Source organism: Bubalus kerabau, chromosome 4 (assembly GCF_029407905.1).
Source record: "Bubalus kerabau isolate K-KA32 ecotype Philippines breed swamp buffalo chromosome 4, PCC_UOA_SB_1v2, whole genome shotgun sequence".
NCBI classification, from domain to species: domain Eukaryota; kingdom Metazoa; phylum Chordata; class Mammalia; order Artiodactyla; family Bovidae; genus Bubalus; species Bubalus kerabau.
This window is the reverse complement of record NC_073627.1, coordinates 24,185,237-24,203,416: the sequence shown is the minus strand read 5'-3', so window position 1 is coordinate 24,203,416 and position 18,180 is coordinate 24,185,237. Positions and strand designations below refer to the sequence as shown.

At 55.6% G+C, this 18,180-nt stretch overlaps 2 protein-coding genes across 5 annotated transcripts; one reads left to right on the top strand and one right to left on the bottom strand.

The window, feature by feature from the left end:
• The first annotated feature begins 328 nt into the window (after positions 1-328).
• On the top strand, positions 329-2,898 carry PNMT (phenylethanolamine N-methyltransferase). The gene is made up of 3 exons (XM_055575991.1): positions 329-1,061; positions 1,580-1,787; positions 1,913-2,898. Exons 1-3 carry the CDS (start codon positions 860-862, stop codon positions 2,352-2,354), a joined length of 852 nt encoding a protein of 283 aa, XP_055431966.1. The 5' UTR covers positions 329-859; the 3' UTR covers positions 2,355-2,898.
• A 125-nt stretch (positions 2,899-3,023) lies between these two features.
• Positions 3,024-17,149, bottom strand: PGAP3 (post-GPI attachment to proteins phospholipase 3). 4 transcript variants are annotated; one of them, XM_055575987.1, is made up of 8 exons: positions 16,888-17,149; positions 15,609-15,706; positions 14,656-14,808; positions 6,548-6,610; positions 5,855-5,932; positions 5,383-5,519; positions 4,921-5,122; positions 3,024-4,751 (listed from the first exon to the last, which is right to left on the bottom strand). In XM_055575987.1, the coding sequence occupies exons 1-8, from the start codon at positions 17,066-17,068 to the stop codon at positions 4,737-4,739; spliced, it is 927 nt and encodes a 308-aa protein (XP_055431962.1). In that variant the 5' UTR covers positions 17,069-17,149; the 3' UTR covers positions 3,024-4,736. The 4 variants fall into 4 exon arrangements, with proteins under 4 accessions (XP_055431962.1, XP_055431961.1, XP_055431964.1 ...); XM_055575986.1 differs by having other exon boundaries at positions 5,855-5,916; XM_055575989.1 differs by lacking the exon at positions 14,656-14,808 and having other exon boundaries at positions 5,855-5,916.
• Between the last annotated feature and the right edge of the window lie 1,031 nt (positions 17,150-18,180).

Genomic DNA, 18,180 nt, shown 5'->3' with positions numbered 1-18,180 from the left:
TCGCCCTAGACGTGACGGGAACATCCTGAGCCTTCCACGAGATACCGGCTGGAAGCCCGCAGGGCCTGCAGGGGAGGCCGGGCTGTTCCCTCCGCTGCACGCATTAGCCCCACTCGCCTCCCCTATCGTCACTGCCATCTGACGGGCGGGGTTGGAGTTCTGCTGTGCAGCTCCAGGGCTACCGAGACCGTGGGGGAGGCCAGAACGGACTGTCCATTCCGGAGTCAGGGTGGGGAGCGGGGCGGGGGGGTGGGGCTGTGGGATGGGAATGCTAGAGAATGCTGGGACTGAAGAGAGGCCTGGAGGAGGGAAGCTGGGCGGGGGCCTTACTAAGAAATGGGGAGGATGTTGGACAGGGTGTCCTGGAGATGGGGAGCCTGGCGAGGGACTGGGCCCTTGGTGGAGAGCGCTGGGAGCTGGGAACTGGGGAGAGCGCTAACTTGAACTCTGGCAAAAGAGAAGGGAAGGGATGCCAGGCAAAAGGGGTGAATGCGGGACTGGAGAGGGGCGACGTGGAGGTGCTGGGACTGGTGGCTGCGGGGGTCTAAGGAGTCTGGGGGTAGGAAGCTGAGGGGCAGGGCGCGGGAGCTGGTCTTGGAGGGCATATGAGGCAAAGAGTGGAGGGCAGCCGGGAGCAATGGTGGAGCAGGGGCGGGGACGGATGCTCCCCCCCATACCACCCCCGTGTGTCTGCTATTGGGACATTAAAGGAGATGGATGGCATAGGGAAGACGCAGCGCGTGGCCCCAGGCAGCTCATCGCTCAGCCGCCGCCCCCGCACCGGAGGGGCTAGGGCTGGCGGGCGGGGGTCGTGCCTCAGATAAAGGCGAGCGGGCGCGAGGGTGGCCGCGGCAGCAGCATGAGCGGGACAGACCGGAGTCAGGCGGCGGGCGCGGTGCCCGACTCAGACCCGGGCCTGGCGGCGGTCGCCTCGGCCTACCAGCGCTTTGAGCCCCGCGCCTACCTCCGCAATAACTACGCGCCCCCGAGGGGGGACCTGAGCTGCCCCGACGGCGTCGGGCCTTGGAAGCTGCGCTGCTTGGCTCAGACCTTCGCCACCGGTGAGCGCGGGGGAAACGTGACAAAAAGTCATCAGGGAACCAGAGGGACAGCACGCGAGAGCCCAAGGTCAAATTAAGAGGTGAAATAGAAGAGGAAGAGGAGCAGGAACCCTCATGTGAGAGGAGAGAGATGAGGAGAGGGGTTCCGAGTGGAGAACACTCAGAACTGAGAGGAGAGGTGGGGAAGGCAGAACGCTGGGGGCAGGCAGAGGAGAGGGGCTGCCAGGCATCTGAGTTTCCCCCAACTTAATCCTCACTGGTAGGCATAGTTAATGGTTGTGGAACCTGAGTCTCAGAAAGGTTAAGTTCATTTCCCAAGGTAAGTCAGCCGATGCTGGAGCCAGGACTCAGCTCCTGGTCCATCTAACTCCAGAGCTAATGGTTTTTCCAGACAGAGACTCACTTAATACCAGGAGAAGAAATAGAGAGAAGCGGGGAAGAAGCAGGAAAGGGAGGCAGTGACTGAGGCTGGGGGGCTGCAGGCCTAGCACCAGGGCCCGCTTCCTTTGCCCACCCAGGTGAGGTGTCTGGCCGCACCCTCATTGACATCGGTTCAGGCCCCACTATATACCAGCTGCTCAGCGCCTGTGCCCACTTTGAGGACATCACCATGACAGATTTCCTGGAGGTGAACCGCCAGGAGCTGAGGCTCTGGCTGCGAGAAGAGCCTGGGGCTTTCGACTGGAGCGTGTACAGCCAGCATGTCTGCCTCATCGAGGGCAAGGGGTAAGGGCTGGGGGGGGTGAGGGTTGGGTAGGGGGTTTCCTGGAAGTGGCTGGTGGGATCCAACAGAGAACTGAGTGTGGGGGGCCGGAACCCTGGTCCTGACCCTGCCTTCTGCCCCCAAACAGGGAATCCTGGCAGGAGAAGGAGTGCCAGCTGCGAGCCAGGGTGAAGAGGATCCTGCCCATTGATGTGCACCAGCCCCAGCCCCTGGGCGCTGGAGGCCTGGCACCCCTGCCTGCCGACGCCCTGGTCTCTGCCTTCTGCCTGGAGGCTGTGAGTCCAGACCTGGCCAGCTTCCAGCGGGCCCTGGACCACATCACCACACTGCTGAGGCCTGGGGGGCACCTCCTCCTCATCGGGGCCCTGGAGGAGTCATGGTACCTGGCTGGGGAGGCCAGGCTGGCGGTGGTGCCCGTGTGTGAGGAGGAGGTGAGGGAGGCCCTGGTGCGGAGCAGCTATGAGGTGCGGGATCTGCGCACCTACACCATGCCTGCCCACCTTCAGACAGGTGTAGACGATGTCAAGGGCATCTTCTTCACCTGGGCCCAGAAGAAGGTGGGGGTGTGAGGCCCCTGTGCACGCAGGGCCAATGGCTCTCACCCGCCTAGACTCCCTGTTGTCTGAGGTGGCCTCTAATAAAGAAATAAGTCCGTCAGTTGGTTTAAGTGCCGTCTGTGGCTCTCCAGGGAAGGGTTCTGACTTGTGTTGTGGGGGTATGGGAGGCATCGGCCCTGGCCTTTTCCCCCCAGAAGCTTCCAGAAAGGTCAGTTTCTGTACACTCATTCTTCCCAAACTAAGGAAGGCCAGGGTCACAGGGAGCTCCTTCGGCATCTGCTGCGTGCCCCGCACCTGCTAGGTCCCTTCCATCCCCACACTCAGCAGTACCCTACTTGCAGGTGAAGCTCAGAAAGGTTAAGAACCAATAAATAGAAGTGGAGCTTAGTGGAACCCAGAAGGGAGGGAGATGTAAGTGGAACTTGTGGCCAGTGGAGCTACCATCCAGTCACAAAGACCCAGAGATGGCAGGGGAAAAAACAGGCACCAGCTCCCTCCAGCCCCCACGGTAAGTGGGACAGGAGCTCCTCCATATCTGCTGTTGCCCTGAATCTAGTTCCTGCCATCTCCACTCCCATGTTCCTAGCTAGAGACTCCTCTGCCCCTCTGCTGCCTCCAGCCAGCTCTGTCTTCTTCCCTCCAGCCCATCCTACTCACACAAATGAGATCAAAAACAGTAGGTGAGGCTGAGAATTGGTTTATTAAGAAGGTCCCTGGCCACCCTCCTCACCTTAAAATAGTTCTTAGTATCAAAAGAAGTTAACACAGGCCACCCAAGTCCCTGAGGTTGGAGTCCTAGCTCAGCGCCCTTACCCCCAGGGAGGGGAAGAGGAGCAGACTCCCCGCCTCAATCAGAGACGGCCGTGGGATGGAAAGTTTCTGGAGCTCCACGTGTTCTATCCGTGTGGAGCAGGAATGTACTATGGCTGCTGGCAACTGGCAGGGGTCACCTTTACCACAGCGTAGGCACAGCACTGCCCCTGCCTGCTTCTGGGAAGACCAGAGACTAGACCCAGCCAAGGTCTTCTCCCCTCTTCCCCCAGATTGCTCCTTATCCCCCTGCCCTGGGTCAGGAAGTGGCAAAGGGGCTTAGCAGGCAGAGCACTGGGGTGTTAAGTCACTTCAGTCGTGTCCGACTCTGCGCGACCCCATAGACAGCAGTCCACTAGCACTGGGGTAGGGGATGGCAAACCATGTCTAGGCAAGGAGGGTCTCCATTTTCCTTCCTCCCTCTGTCTCCCAAGGGGCTGATTCTGGGGGTGATCTTGAGTTGTGTGGGAGCCCTATGAGGTTTGTAAAGTGAGGGGAGTGCAAAAGAAAGGAACACGTAAACACACATGCAACCTGGACACCCTTACCCCTGCCAGATCTTGAGGACATCCTGGCTCTCTGCCTGGCCTGGGCTGTGTGCAGAGCTGGTGTTCAGTCAGTGGTTGTCCACATGATTTGGACACTCCCCATTCACACTCCCTTGCACTCATGTTCAGTCTCTGCACATTCCCCTAACCCACACTAACCCGCCTGCCCCCCAACAAACACACTTCAAAACACTCACACACATCCGCACTGCAACAAGGCCAATGCTCACCACCCCACCCAGCATCCCATACACCCCAGATCTGCACCCACCACCCCATCAACCTACACACTTGGTCTCCCTCATACACTCATGTGTGGGCTCCCAATCAGAACAGCAGCTCAGGGGCCAGAGGGATTCCTGTCCTATGCTCTCTGGGGTCCTGGCTCCAAAGAGGGAGTGCGGTGAGGCCTCCCGGGGGTCTGACTGGGGTAAGTCTTAGTGAGACTGCTCCCCAATCCCAACAGCTTACTTCCTTTAGATCCCATGAGAAGATCTGCTGGGAAACTTGGGCAGCCCAAGAGCAAACATCTAGTGCCACCTAGCGGTGCCCCGAGGAGGGCACAGGGGTAACAGAAGGGACTTCACTATCCCCAAAGGCTGTGGTACCTGGTGTCCCAGCTAGACAGAGGGTTCTGGGAACCACCCCGGCAGTGAGGGGATGTGAGGAGGAGGCTGACAGGGAGGGAGAGACAGCCTCCTCTTGGTGGAGCTAAGAACACAGTTCCAGTCCAGTTCAGCTCCAGGGACCAAAGGGGTTGCCCATTTTCTAGCCCCCGATGTTATGAGGCCAGGTCTGCCAAGACCTGTGGGGGTCATGTGGGGGTGAGCAAGGGGTGGGCAGGTTACATGATTCTGGGCCCACACCCTTCATGTCCAAGTTCAAGATGCTGAAAGGAAAACAAATCATCTCAAGGACTTCGGGGGAGAAAGGGAGCCAGCAGGGATAGACAGGATTCTCAAGAGGGCAGATCTGCTTCCAGTGCCTTCAGTCCAGCTTGACCTTGGCCTCTGACTCCTTCAGCAGGTAGAGGCTGTCATCTTCCAGAAAGCTGTGGGTGGAGGGGGGAGCCCACTGAGGCAAGGCACAGCTCTGAGAGCGTCCCCTGGGGGTGCGGGCGGGTGGTGCAGGCAAGCTGGCCGGGTGGGTGGGTGGCAGGTGCACAGAGGCTTCTGAGAAGCCGGCACAGAGGTGAGTGCTGGGCAGGGAGAGGCACCCACCTGAAGAAGAGGACGTGAACGGGGATGGTGCTGATGTGCCAGATGGCATGCGCATCCAGGACCCAGAAGAGAGGCGGGAAGTCCAGCAGCTCGAGCAGGGACAGCCCCTGCAGCAGCAGGACCACCGCCACGCACTTGTGCACATGCGGCAGCCGCTGGTTCCACAGGCACCAGGCCAGCCACCATGCCGCGTTCAGCAGGCCTGGGCGCGGGCGGGGGTGGGGAGAGGCTCACTCCCTGGACTCCTCTCCTCCCCAAGTCTCCCCTCTGTGACCCCAGAGCCACCCTCAGGAGCCTCCCCCACAACCGCCCCTCTCTCCCACCCCCAAATTCTTTCCTCTTCCTTCACCCTAAGGGTCTCTCTAGAACCTCCTTCTCTGGGGACAGCACCAATGCCCACCTCCACCCCGAGCCGGCAGTTCCGCAGACGGCCCCGCCCTCCCAGAGCCCGTCCCGCCTCACCGATCGCCACGTTGGCGGCCATGTTGTAGCCGTAGTCGAAGTGGATGAGACTCAGGTAGGAGACGTGCGCCGTCAGCAAGAGCAGCAGGAGGGCCCGGAAGGCACTGGCCACGGCCGGGTGCTGCAGCCCCACGGTCCTGCCCGCCACCCAGAGCTGCTCAGACTGAGAGTGACCGGTCCCCACGGCAGCATACCCTGAAGTACCCCCCTCACCCCAGCAGCCATGCAGGGGAGCCAGGCCAGCAGGGCAGGCTTCCAATCCCCGAAGGGCAGCCTGTGACCATATGCTATATAGCTCCTTGGAAAGAGCCAGGGCCCCCCATCCCATCACGGAGTCCCCTCCAGATCCGTCTAGATGCTGTGTGCATGCGTGATGAAAGCCCTGGAACAGCACCCCCAGGCAGGGAGATTGGTGACCACTTTCCGCCCCCAGGACCCGATTTTGCCCCCATAGCAGCCAAGACGGGCTCACCTGACACAGCACAGATAGATTGAATGCAGGATGACAGTGGAGGCACAGAAGTAATCCATTTTCTGAGGGCAAGGAGAGCTGGATGAGGGACCAGTGTGAGGGGAGTAGGCCGTGGACAAGGCTTCATGGAAGGTAGGGCCCGGAGAAGACCCAACAGGGATGGGGGTGACGAGAGCCAGGCAGAGTCTAATGTGGGAGTCCCAGGCCTATAGCCAGTGGGGACGTCTCATGTTCCTTTCCTCTATCGCTGTTCTATGTCTGAGTTCAATAGACTGACCCTTGTATTCACATTATACAATTAAAAAAAAAAAAGTACTCAGCAGCAAGGGTTTAGAGGTGTGCCGGCCAAGACTCCAGAATGGAAGAGCGTGCGCAGACTTCAGAGTGCAGTCTGGGTTCAACAGCTGAGGGCTCGAGTCTGGACTGGCCCCCTTCACTGGCTGAGGGATCCTGGGCAAGTGAGCTCACCTGTCAAAGGCTCAGCTGCCGCATCAGTTTAGAAGAGCCAGTAATCACACCTGCCTCCCAAGGGTCAAGTGAGGCTCAAGTGCACTAACAGGCTGAAAAGGCTCTGCACAAAGCAAGTGTCCTGTGAACCCAGTCAGGAGAGAACTAAGAGCCAGGGCTGCCCCACCGCTGTCCCTGGTCCTCCGGGACTGTCCCCAGCAGAAGATGGAGTGGGAGGGCGCTCACCTCTGTGAGGTCGGTGTCTCTGGTGTGGAAGACTGTGGACCAGAACCAAGCATTGAGGGAGACCTGAGGAGAGAGGCGGCTGGTGAGTGTGGCACCCAGAGGTGGGGAAGACCCCCCCAGAGGGTCCACCTCCATCTCACTTTGGGGAAGGCGAGCTGAGAAACATGCTTCCCTGGGTCCTGAACAAACCCATGCCCCTCCACCCAACCCAGTCTGGGTCTCTCACACTCCAGCTTCCCACCCCTGAACCCCCCCCCAAGGCTGCGACGCTGCAGCCTCCACAGGTTCCGGCCTGGCCTGGGAACCAGTTCCGGCAGTCAAGTTCCCTGGTTACTCAATGGCTAAGACAACAGCCCCCGGGGAACCTCACCTCCTCCCCCAACTGGCAGGTGATGACAGCCCCACCCGGGCCAGGGGAGCCAGTGACCTCAGCCTCTGGGGGCGGGAATGAAGTGGGTGGAGTGGAGGGGCTTGAGCCAGCTTGGGGTGTGTCTGGAGCAAGCAAGCAAGGGAGGGAGATCAAGCAGATCCCACTGGGGCCAAGTCTCTGAGGAGGAAGCCCAGCCTTCCCCTGGCTGGGCCGGCCCAACCCGCCAGGCCAGTGGCTGCTGCTTGGATCTGGGAGGAGCAAAGGAGCAGGGCTGGAGGGGCTGTGGTGGGCAAGGGCCCAAGGGACTGCTGGAGGCTTTTCTCCTGGAAATTAACTGCAAGGAGAGAGTACAAATCATCTTGCAAATAAGCCCTCACTCTCGTGGGAGTTGGTGGTGGCATTTTTTTCAGGGACTGCTGAAACCCAAATTACTGAAAGAAGGGTGGGCTGTGTTGGAGGCACACAACACTGGGCTGGATGGGAGGGCTGGGAAACCAGTCAAGGAAAAAGCGGCCAAGGTCTGGCCTGGAAGGCCCTGGGGGTGGGGAGGGGTGCACTAGGGTGGTACAGGCCTGCCAGAGATGGGTGAAGGCCAGGAGCTGCTCACTTGGTCCAGTGTACCAGGAAAACTGACCAGGCAGGGGACAGAGGGAGCAGGGTAAAAAACCACTCTCCCCCTGGTATGCAGCAGGAAGGTCAGGTGGTAGGATGAGTTCCCTAACACAGGCTCGAGGGGGCTTGTGAGGAAATGGAGAGAGCAATGGGGTGGAGGCCTAAGCTCTGCTGCAAAGCTGCTCAAGCCTGGAAGTCTCTGGAGGCTCAGGGAGCCTGGTGAGGCCGTCTGGCCTGGATTCAGGGCTGACTCTTGCTGCTTCTGCTCCTCATGACCTGGGCACAGGCCCTGCCCTTCTGGGCCCAAGCTTCCCTCTGGGACAAATCAGGGGGCACCCAAAGTGATCCTTTGTCCCCTTTCCAGCCCTGATGTCAGGTGGTTAATCCAGGTCTTTTGAGGACAGCCATCCTGTCCCATCCCTGGAGACTGGACCCCTCCCCCAGAGACGGTAATGGGCGCCGGTCTGGAGGCTGGAAAATGGAACAGGACGAAGACCTTCCTCAGACTCTGCTTCTGTGAAGTCTGTGATGCTCGGGTCAGAGTAGGGAGAGAAGCAGGCTCAGTGCTGGAGACGGGGCCCAGGTGATCACGTGGGCCAGGTCTCCTGGGCAGGCCAGGCACAGGGACATCCTTGGGGAGGGAAGTGGCCCTGAAAGCCAACGTGACGGGGAGGCAGAGGGGAAGGCAGCAGGCAATGGCAGCCAGCCAGGTCTCCTTGTCACCCATGGCAGGAAGGGGGAGGTGACAGGCGGACTAAGTGGCAGCTGGAGGCTTGTGGGGGAATGCACAGGGCTAGGGCTTCACTCTATGGGACAGGGACTGGGTTGTTTGGTCCCCTGTCCAACTGCCTCCCCGGGGTGCCTTCCACTTACAGAGACCCACCTGAAGCCTGGACTCTGCACCCTGAAAAGTCCCCTTTCCCCTGGGGAGTGTCTCATTATGGGGGGCTCCTCTTCTGACCCTCTCCTCAGACTTGGGAGACAGTGTCATTAAGAGTGCAGGCCCTAGGGCCAGACTGCCAGGGTTCAAATCCTGCCTCTGCATTTCCTGTGTGTCCTTGGGCAAGTTAGTTAGCCTTGTTGGGCCTCAGTTTTCTCATCTGTAAAATGGGAATAATCATAGTATTGATAAGGATTTAACCAACAAAACAAGTACAGTGTACAGCACAGTGCTCAGGACAGGGTTCAACATTAGCACTTACTTCTCCCTACCTTGCTGACCAGCATAGGATCCTCACACCCCTTCACAGAACCAGGGCCAAAGAGCCCAAGTCTGTCTCCCACTCTCCTTGGGGGCTAGGGAAGTCTAGTCTGAGAAAGGGTGGTCTCTCCAAATCTGCCTTGGCCCAGCCACAGTTCCAGGCTGGGGGGAGGATGTCTGGAGCCTCCATCATGAGATGGACTCTGGGTTCAAGTTCTGTCTCAACCCCTAAACAGCTGTGTGATCTTGAGCAAATAATAGCTTCCCTGAGCCTTAGTTGCCTCACATACAAAACAGGGTTCAGAACAGCACCCGCTGCACAAGAGGGTCCTGAGGACGATGTCTGCAAGATATCAGACACAACGAAACCACTCAGTAAGTGGTGGCTATTCCTGGGCCTGGCACACCATAGGTAGCCCAGAAATATCTGTTTCCTTCTTCATGTCCAGGGACTGACCCCCACCACTGCCCTTCCTCAAAGGTCACAATGTTCCAGGGAAAACCACGGAGCCCCAGGGTCTCTTGGTCCCAGATCACAGATGCCGCAGCTGTAGGAAGAGCCCCCTCTGAGCCCCTTCCTTCCTGTTCCTGAGCGACCCCACCAGGATGCACCGAAAAGAGGTTACTTCTCTTCACTCAGAGTTTGTCATTAAGGCTCAAGTTTAGGAACAGAAGGATGTGAAGGACAGGAGGGCCCAAGTGTATGGCTGCTCCCAGGCTCCTCGGCCAAGCCTGAGTAGAATGGGGGAGCCGGGGGTGGGGGGTGGTAACTGGCCAATCAGACAGGCCAGGAGGGCCATGGGCGCCAAGAACTTTGCATGAACACTGAAGGAAGGGGGAGGCCAGGGGCAGGGTGCCAAGGAGGGTGGAACTGGAGGGGGACACGGCGGTCTGAGTGGAGGAGAGCAGGAGGCTGTTTCAGTCTGTTGGAAAATAAGAAAATTGAGACAAAAATATCACAGCCGTGAAACTGGTTGGATGCCAAGTGAGCCAGATCTGTCAAGAATTCGACCCCAGTGCTAAGCCCCAGTGCTCGGGGCTGTCATTGACACCGCTGCAGTGGGGACAAGTGGGTCTTTAAATAGCTCGCTGTCTCAGAAGTGGGGGAGGCAGAATGTTAAATATGATGCCTGCTGCCATCCTGCCCCCCTCTCCCAGAGGCCTCAGGCAGGGCAAGCCAGCCCCAGTTCACTCCTGAGAGAGAAGTGGGCAAGAAGTGGACGGAGATGAGAGGAGGGGGTCTTTTTCCACCATCAAAAAGGATTCCTGGATTTCCTGCCATTGCCTGTTCCACTGGCGCTTGTCTGACCGTAGGGACGTCCTTCCAGAAGTCTAGCCACCATTCTGCTGTCTCTTCTCCCAGTTTCCTCAGCACAGGTCAGGTACAGTTAGTCCCCACCACCATAAACCATCCTGAAGAGACAGTCTGGCCTTTCCTGGCACCCCATCCTCACTCTACCCCAAGGACCTTTCCTTGTTGGATGAAGGGACAGAGAACCGGTTTAGCCTCATAGCTTTGGCAGAGAGCAGGGGCCCCTGGTTCCATGAAGCCAAAGGTCTGCGGTGGGCTCCTCCAAAGCCTGGCCGCTGCCCAGCCCAAGTTCAGGTCTAAATGTCAAGGCAAGGGTTGACTTCTTATGCCAAAGCTTCGTCAGCGCTGCTAAGTGCTGGAGAAAAAGCTGCAGAGGCCCCTTCCCCTCCCCAAGACCTCACCTGGAGCAGGTGGGGGGCCTTTCCACCCCAACTCACTAAAAATCAGGAGCCCCAGTCACTCCAGAAAACCCAGCCTACAACAAAATCCACAGTCACAACCTCCATACAGCTTGGGATTTTTCCCTCTTGCAAATACACAAGATCGAGTGTAAAAGCCACACTGGATCATCAGAGAGTGTGGGCACTGAGGCTCTGTTCCTCGAGGGCCTCCTGGTGGCACGAAGAGGGGGGGCCCCATGTCCTCAGGGTGTCCTAAGACACAGGCCAAAGGTATCTGTCCTCTCCCAACCTGGCATCACCTGCTGTGTCCCTAAGGGCCCTGTCATGCTGGACGGCAGGACATGCCTGGGAGGTATGATCCTCACCAAGACGGAAGCTGAGTGGCAGATGCCAGTGAGACGAAAGACCCCAGAATCAGGCGGGATCAAAGTGAGAGCTGTGAAGCGACCACCAGCCTCTGACACGTGTTATGAAGATGAAGGCAGGAACTCTTTGAGGTGCTCTCAGACCAGCGTGTCTACCCAAGGAGGCTCTGAGTTCGGTTCAGATAGTTCAGGCAGGACTGTCCTGTGATAACAGGGGCAGGGACGAGGGGGCAGTAAGGGCAGGCATCAGTGTCCCTGGAAGAATGCCAAGGGAAAGGGGACAAGAGAACTCTCCTCAGTTTCCCCACCTTTCCTGTTTGCATTCAGTTCAGTTCAGCCGCTCAGTTGTGTCTGACACTTTGCGACCCCATGAAGTGCGGCATGCCAGGCCTCCCTGTCCATCACCAACTCCTGGAGTCCACTCAAACCCATGTCCATTGAGTCGGTGATGCCATCCAACCATCTCATCCTCTGTTGTCCCCTTCTCCTCCTGCCCTCAATCTTTCCCAGCATCAGGGTCTTTTCAAATGAGTCAGCTCTTTGCATCAGGTATTGGAGTTTCAGCTTCAACATCAGTCCTTCCAATGAACACCCTGGGCTGATCTCCTTTAGGATGGACTGGTTGGATCTCCTTGAAGTCCAAGGGACTCTCAAGAGTCTTCTTCAACACCACAGTTCAAAAGCATCAATTCTTCGGTGCTCAGCTTTCTTTATAGTCCAACTCTCACATCCATACCTGACCACTGGAAAAACCATAGCCTTGACTAGACGGACCTTTGTTGACAAAGTAATGTCTCTGCTTTTGAATATACTATCTAGGTTGGTCATAACTTTCCTTCCAAGGAGTCAGCGTCTAGCCAGGACCAAATTTGCTTCTCTGCATGAGGGCAAAAACAGGGAGTGGTGGCTCTGTCCCACCAGTGACAGGCTGGGATGATGCCAGGCCCCAGTCTACACAATTCTGGCCCCTCAGTGCGGCACTCAGAGCCCTCTCTGCTCCCTCTTAACTCCCTCGTCTGCCCTTCAGCCAGTCACAGCAGTCAGGCTGACCTTCCCAAGGATGCTGGTCTGTGCCCCACACTGACCAGCTTCTGCACCTTCGCTCCTGCTGGGCCCCCAGCTCAGGAGGTGGGAATCCAACGTCCTCTCCCGTCTGGGCACATGTCTAAGCCTGACGAGGCCTACGGATCCCGTAGAAGGAGATGCAGGCTCCCCTCCTCCCCGTGCTTCCCTGAGAGACTCCTCCACCCAGACGATGTGGTCTCCACCTCATAGCTTGCCAGGCTTGCTCCCTGAGCCCTCTTCGCCTCGGCCTCTATCCTGCCTCCCAGACTGGCCAGACCTGCACCTCGCACTCAGCTTAGCTCCTTGGGATGGGAGCTTCAGCCACCACAAGCACGAACCCGTCTCTACCCACAGCAGATACCCACACACAGGCAACAGCACACGTGGAGACAGCCCAGAGGGGGCTAGGTGCTCAGGCCCTGGAGTCAGACAGCCCTGGGGGCCACCCTGTCTCCACTAGTCACCACCTTGTGAGCCGATAACTTTGGGTATGTTTTCCCGCTCTGAGCCTTCCACCGGGCTTGCAGTGGTATGAGGATTAAACGAGAAAATGTACGTATAGAACTTAGGACCATGCCCATCCTGTGATCTGAGTTCTATAACTGATAAAGATTATGAATATTATTGAATGGAAAGTATTAGGGAGGAGCACCATTTCCCAGAGGTTCCACAGCCTCCTTCTGGCCCTCCTTCCAGTCCCCATCTCTGAAGTCCGAGGTTTGGCCTAGACTTCCAGCCTTTGACACGATCAGCTTCTCCAAGGTCCGCAGAGACCTTCAGTCTCATCCTATTTGACTGAAGTAGAATTCAGGAGAATGGCCGACTCCTTCTTATCCTTGTCCCAGGGCTCCCCCGACCACACGATGGCCCTGTGGTTTTCCACCTGCCCCTCTGGCCACTCCTTCTGTCTGCATTGCTGGCTCTTCCTCCCCTATTCAGCCGTTAAGTTTTGGGGTTTCCTGGGCCTCCATCCCAGATCCCTTCTCTTCTCACCGAGCTCCCCCTTGGTGATGACATCCACACTCACAGTTTCTATCACTGTCTTCTAAGCAGAGGCACAGGGCTTGTCCTTGATCCCTCACTTCTCATCTTAGGTTGCCTCACAGCCAAGATGGGGTAAGAGTGTAAACTCTGGAGCCAGATGCCAGGCCAAACCCTGGCTCCTGGGGCAGGTAACTTAAACTTTCCAGTCCTTGGTTTCCTTGATGTAAACTGAGGACAATAATACTGCCTACCTCATAAGCTTTTTACGGGATTAACAAGGTTAATATTTATAAAATGCTTAGAATGATACCTGGCACAGAGTAAGAGCTGTTGTATGGGTTTGTTAAAGAAACACATTAAAAAATTTTAATGTTACCTCCAAAACACAGCTCAAACACACTTCTCTTTAATGCCCCTCCTTCCCCAGACCTGTGCCACCTCTCTAGCCTAGCTACTGTGCCCTACACGAAAATTATGAAATAGGCCCTGCATCCACTCCTGCCTCCTCCAACCTGGCCTCTACACAGAGGCCAGAATGGCAAATGTATTCATGAAGCCCCTTCTCTGAAACCCTCATTGCTTCCTGAGGTTTTGGGAGTCAAGATCTAAAGTGTTACTATGAGGTTTTGGGAGACAAGATCTAAAGTGTTACTATGAGGTTTTGAGAGTCAAGATCTAAAGTGTTACTATGAGGTTTTGAGAGTCAAGATCTAAAGTGTTACAATGCCTGCAGGCTCTCCACCTCTGTCCATCTCCAGGCTCCACCTGCTGCCCACCCGCTCACCTGCCACACACCCCCTCCCAGCTTTCTGCCCGGTCGGCTTCCTGGCGTTCATGTCCTCATATAACCTACACTCTGTCCTGCCAGTGCACATTCACCCATCATTCTGGTTTGACCTCAATACCCCTTCCTCACGGAAGCCTTCTTGGATTGCCCCGTGCAGGTCTAGACCCCACCACACCCCCCACAGCACTGATCTAGCCTTCACTGCACTTGTTCATAGCTGACCTTTTACATTCAGTTGTGTACTTATGTGACTGGCACCAGAGGGTGGGGACCCATGTGTTTTTATATGTTTTTGGATCTCTCGCACATAGTAGGCACTCAGCACCTGAACAAATGGCTGCTTTGATGGAAGCAAGGTGAGTGAGTGGGGGCTGTTTCCCTAAGGTTTACCATGGTAGTTCTGATCCAGAGACATCCATTGCAACCTCTCATGCCCTCCCCAAGGTGCTTGTGGTTCGTATCTGTACCACAGTCCCTGTTGCTCACACAGCTCCAAGCCCAAGATGCTGGCTCTTCTGACCAGCCACTCTGTGAAGCTCAGAGACCTCTCTGGATACTCAGATGGAACACACTTCAGCTTCTCCAGGGATGGTCTAAGCTCTAGACAGAGCGCTGTCGCTGCCACTGCCTCTAGGGCTCGGCTGGGGTTGACAGGGCTTTGAAGCCTCCACAGGGGTCCTGGAAAAGACCTGTGGTCCCAGCATGCTCCTACCACCCATCTCCCTTCTGTGTCTGTAAACTGTCCTACTGGTGTTTGAGCATCTTCCTGCTTCGGGACGAGATCAAGGTCTCTTTCCTCTCTCCCTTCCTCTCAGACAGACTGACCCAGGATCTTTTAGAAGGCAAAGGCCTGATTCAGCACCTTCCCTGCTCTCCCCAGGCTGGACCACCCCACAGCTGCAGGTTTAACCCTGGAAAATTGAGGGGAAGCTAGGTGGGTGAGAATGGGGATCTAAGGCTTCCTCGTTCTCAGATGAGGGTGTAGAACAGGAATCCTGCCAGGTTACCTACCCAAGCGAAGGCCACGCAGGTGGGGTACATAGGGGAGGAGGCTGGCACGGAGGTGCGGTAGCGACAGAGCATCACCAGGCTGGCTAGGCCATTGAGGAAAGAGGCCACAGCAGAAGCTGGCTCTTGGAAGCACAGGAACCGGGAGAAGGGCCACTGAAAAAGGAGCACATGGAGGGGGCCTGAGGGGCAGGCGATGCCCAGCTGGCCCCACCGACCTCTGCTTGACCTGCTGCATCCCCAGGTCCCCAGCCAGCTCCTCAGCTCTGGACCTGGGCCAAAGCCTCAGATGCAGTCCCTCTTCAGGTCAACGAGTTCCCCTGCGCTCCCTGGCTGAGAGTCATCCCTCTATCCTGGCCAGCATTCACAGCACTGGGAAGACCAGGCGGGCCAGTGCTGATGGCTCAGTATGGTTGGTGGAAGCAGCACAGACCTGTCATCTAGAAGACACAAGAACTAATCCATCTTCTACCACTGACCACAGCCCTCTGAGCCTCACCTTACTCTGTGACAAGCTGGGGAGAATAATTCTTACCAGCCACAACAGCCTAGAATAAGATCTTATTGGATCAAAGGGTATCAGCAAGCTGAGCCTCTGTGCCTCACTGGGCAATCTGAGGGGGTATTTTTATTTTAAATCCAGACCCCTACTGAAGAAGCAACAGAGACAATACCAAGGGGACACTCTGGGAATTTGTCCTTGTAGCAAGGTGGGCATCTCAACCACTCTAAGCAGCCCAGCACCACTCCCTGAGGAGACCCCAAAACCTCCCAGATCTTGTTACCTCAAATCCAGAGGCAAGACACATTGTTCCCATCTGATGATACGAAAACCAGTATGTTTTGAGGACAGGAAACACACACTCATCACCCCACACTTTGGCTTGCTTCAACAGCGCGATCCAACTAGAGGCATCTTACTCCCACCATATACTTAACCTGACCCTCCAGCTCACCTTGCCATGGAACTGAGGCACTTTGTGACCTTCCTGGAGGTAGAGGCCAACGGTGACCCACATACACTCATACTTACAGTCGTCCCGACAGGTCCAACCTGAAACAGATAAATATGGCCTGGTGGATTCCCCAGCACAGGGAGGCACAGAGATAGCCCTAAAGGGGCTCAAACCCAAACACAAGCCAAGAGGGCCTGCAGGCTGGAGAAAACCAGAAGAAATCTGAAAATCCTAACTTTCTGCTTGGATGGATGAGTGATGGTGCAACATACACACGAGGGAAAGGTGTGTGTGTGTGTGTGTGTGTGTTAGAGTGTACAGTGAGCAAATAGAGATGTCTCTTCTCCTTTCACCCAAGACGGAGATTTCGACATCTGATGGACCCATCTGTGGACATCTGGGTTCACGTTTGCTCTTCCTGAATACAGGATTTTCTCTCACTCCCCAGGAAGAAATCCTTGTCATCTTAACCCCCGCCTATGAAAATTAAGCTCAGGTTCTTCACTCTGACTTTGGAGGCCCCACACTGCCTTTTAAACTTTATTTCCCACGACTCCTTTTCAGGCACCCTGCTCCCTGAGTAAACCAAGCTGCAGGATGTGTCCATATCTACCCAGGGCCTCCACTCTCTGTTCTTTCTGTCTGGTAAACAAAGGCAGTAAAGAGAACAAACTGGTAGTCAAACAGGCCAGAACTGAAAACTCTACTAGTTACTGGCTGTGTGACTTTGAACAGGACACCTAACCTCTCTGAGTCTCCTCATTTGTAAAAATCAGGTTAAGAGAATCAACCTCTAAGGGTTGTTGTGAAAAATAACTATTTTGACACCTGTCACACTGTAAGTGCCCACTATGGCCACAGGCCTAAATTTAATGCATCTATCGGGAAGACCTTCCTCTCAGGAATGTCCAAGCTAATCAGTGCCCCTAGCTCTTCAAAGTCAGAAACGATTCCTTCCTCCCCTACATGCTACTTAATCTAAGAATCCTTGGGGGCTCGAAATACCGTCTCCTTGCATTATGAGCCCCCAGTGGCAAGACCCTGGTCTGATTTCAGTGTCATTCCAGTACTTTGTACCCAGGCGGTAGTAAATGCCCATTTGACTGAATAAATAAAAAGTAAACGAAGCTCCTGGCTGACAGGCTATCATCACTCTGGGGCTCCACTCATTCACACCCATAATGGACCCGAGGGAGGAACTAAGGTACATCATTACAGAGTGGTATTAGGGGGCGGGGCCAAGGTCATTGGGCGGGGCCTACCGCGGGGTGTGGCTTACCTGCTAGACTCATGTAGATTGGCTGGCGGGAGCGGAAGTGCTTCAGTGCACCCCCCGAGCAGTTCCGCTCTTCGCACCGGAGCACGCAGTCGCGGTACACTGGCTCGCGGTCGCCCTGGGAGCCGCTTGCTAGCGCGGCTGCTCCTGCCAGCAGTACCAGCCGCGCAGTCCGCCCGGCCATCCTTCCACCCTGGCTCTCCGCCTGCGGAGGAACTTACGAGCTTTCACTTCCGGAGTAAGCGGAAGTGCCTTGTGTTCTTTCATCTGTTCTCCGCTGACGTCGGCCCCAGTTTAAATACAAGTTCCCGGGTTTTTGCCGGCGCCTGCCCCACCCCTCGCCTAAATGTTATCTGCTTATAACAAGGCGACAGGGTTAGGGTAAGGGAGACACCGGGTAGGTTAAGAAGCAAAATAAAGTGGTATTTTATCATCTGTCTTCTTTCTTCTTCAGGGCCTCTTTGTTTGAGCTAGGGCTGTTTTTCTGTTCCCAGTTTAATCGGATTTCCTCACTCTAATGTACCTAGAAGTGTCCATTTATCTTCCAACTCCACTGGCACCACCACTGTAGTTAAATAAATCATCTGTCATCCAGGCATTCAAAGTATCCTCTTAACACATCCCCCTACTTCTACTTACACCCCTCCAGCCCATGCTCCATTTCCAAATATTGAAATTTGACCATATCATTCTCCTTAAAATTCCTTACTGGCTCCTACTTGCCTCAAGATAAAATCATAATTCCACAAGCCCTGCATAATCTGACTCCTGCCTGCTGATCTCCCTCACTTCTCTGCTCCGGACTTCCCCCAAGAGGCAATGGCCCTTGGCTTTCCCTAGTCCCCTCGTCCGTATCATTCTTACTCCTGCTGATTCTTTTAGTCTCAACTGAAACACTGCTTCTAGGAGTAATAACACGTGGAGGGAATATAACGTATGGTGGTCTCTGTTCCAGGCAAGATTGTGGAGGGACTTTGCTGTCCTGTTTACTCCTCTACTGTCAGCACTAGTACAGAATTTGCCTCAGGGTAGGCCCAGCAGGAGCTCACATCTATCATCAACAAACTGCTAAAAAAAGAAAAATGACATTTGAATGGAAAGAAGCCATACTAAGACTTGCAGTTGACTTTCAGTAGAAATAAAATTCAGAAGACATTGGAGCCAATATTTAAAACACAGAAGGAAAATTAACTGTTAAAACCTAGGATTTGATATATAAAAATATATATGACTCAAAAATGAAGACGAATTATATTTTCTAACAGAAACAAAGAGAATTTGTCACTGCAGACCTTC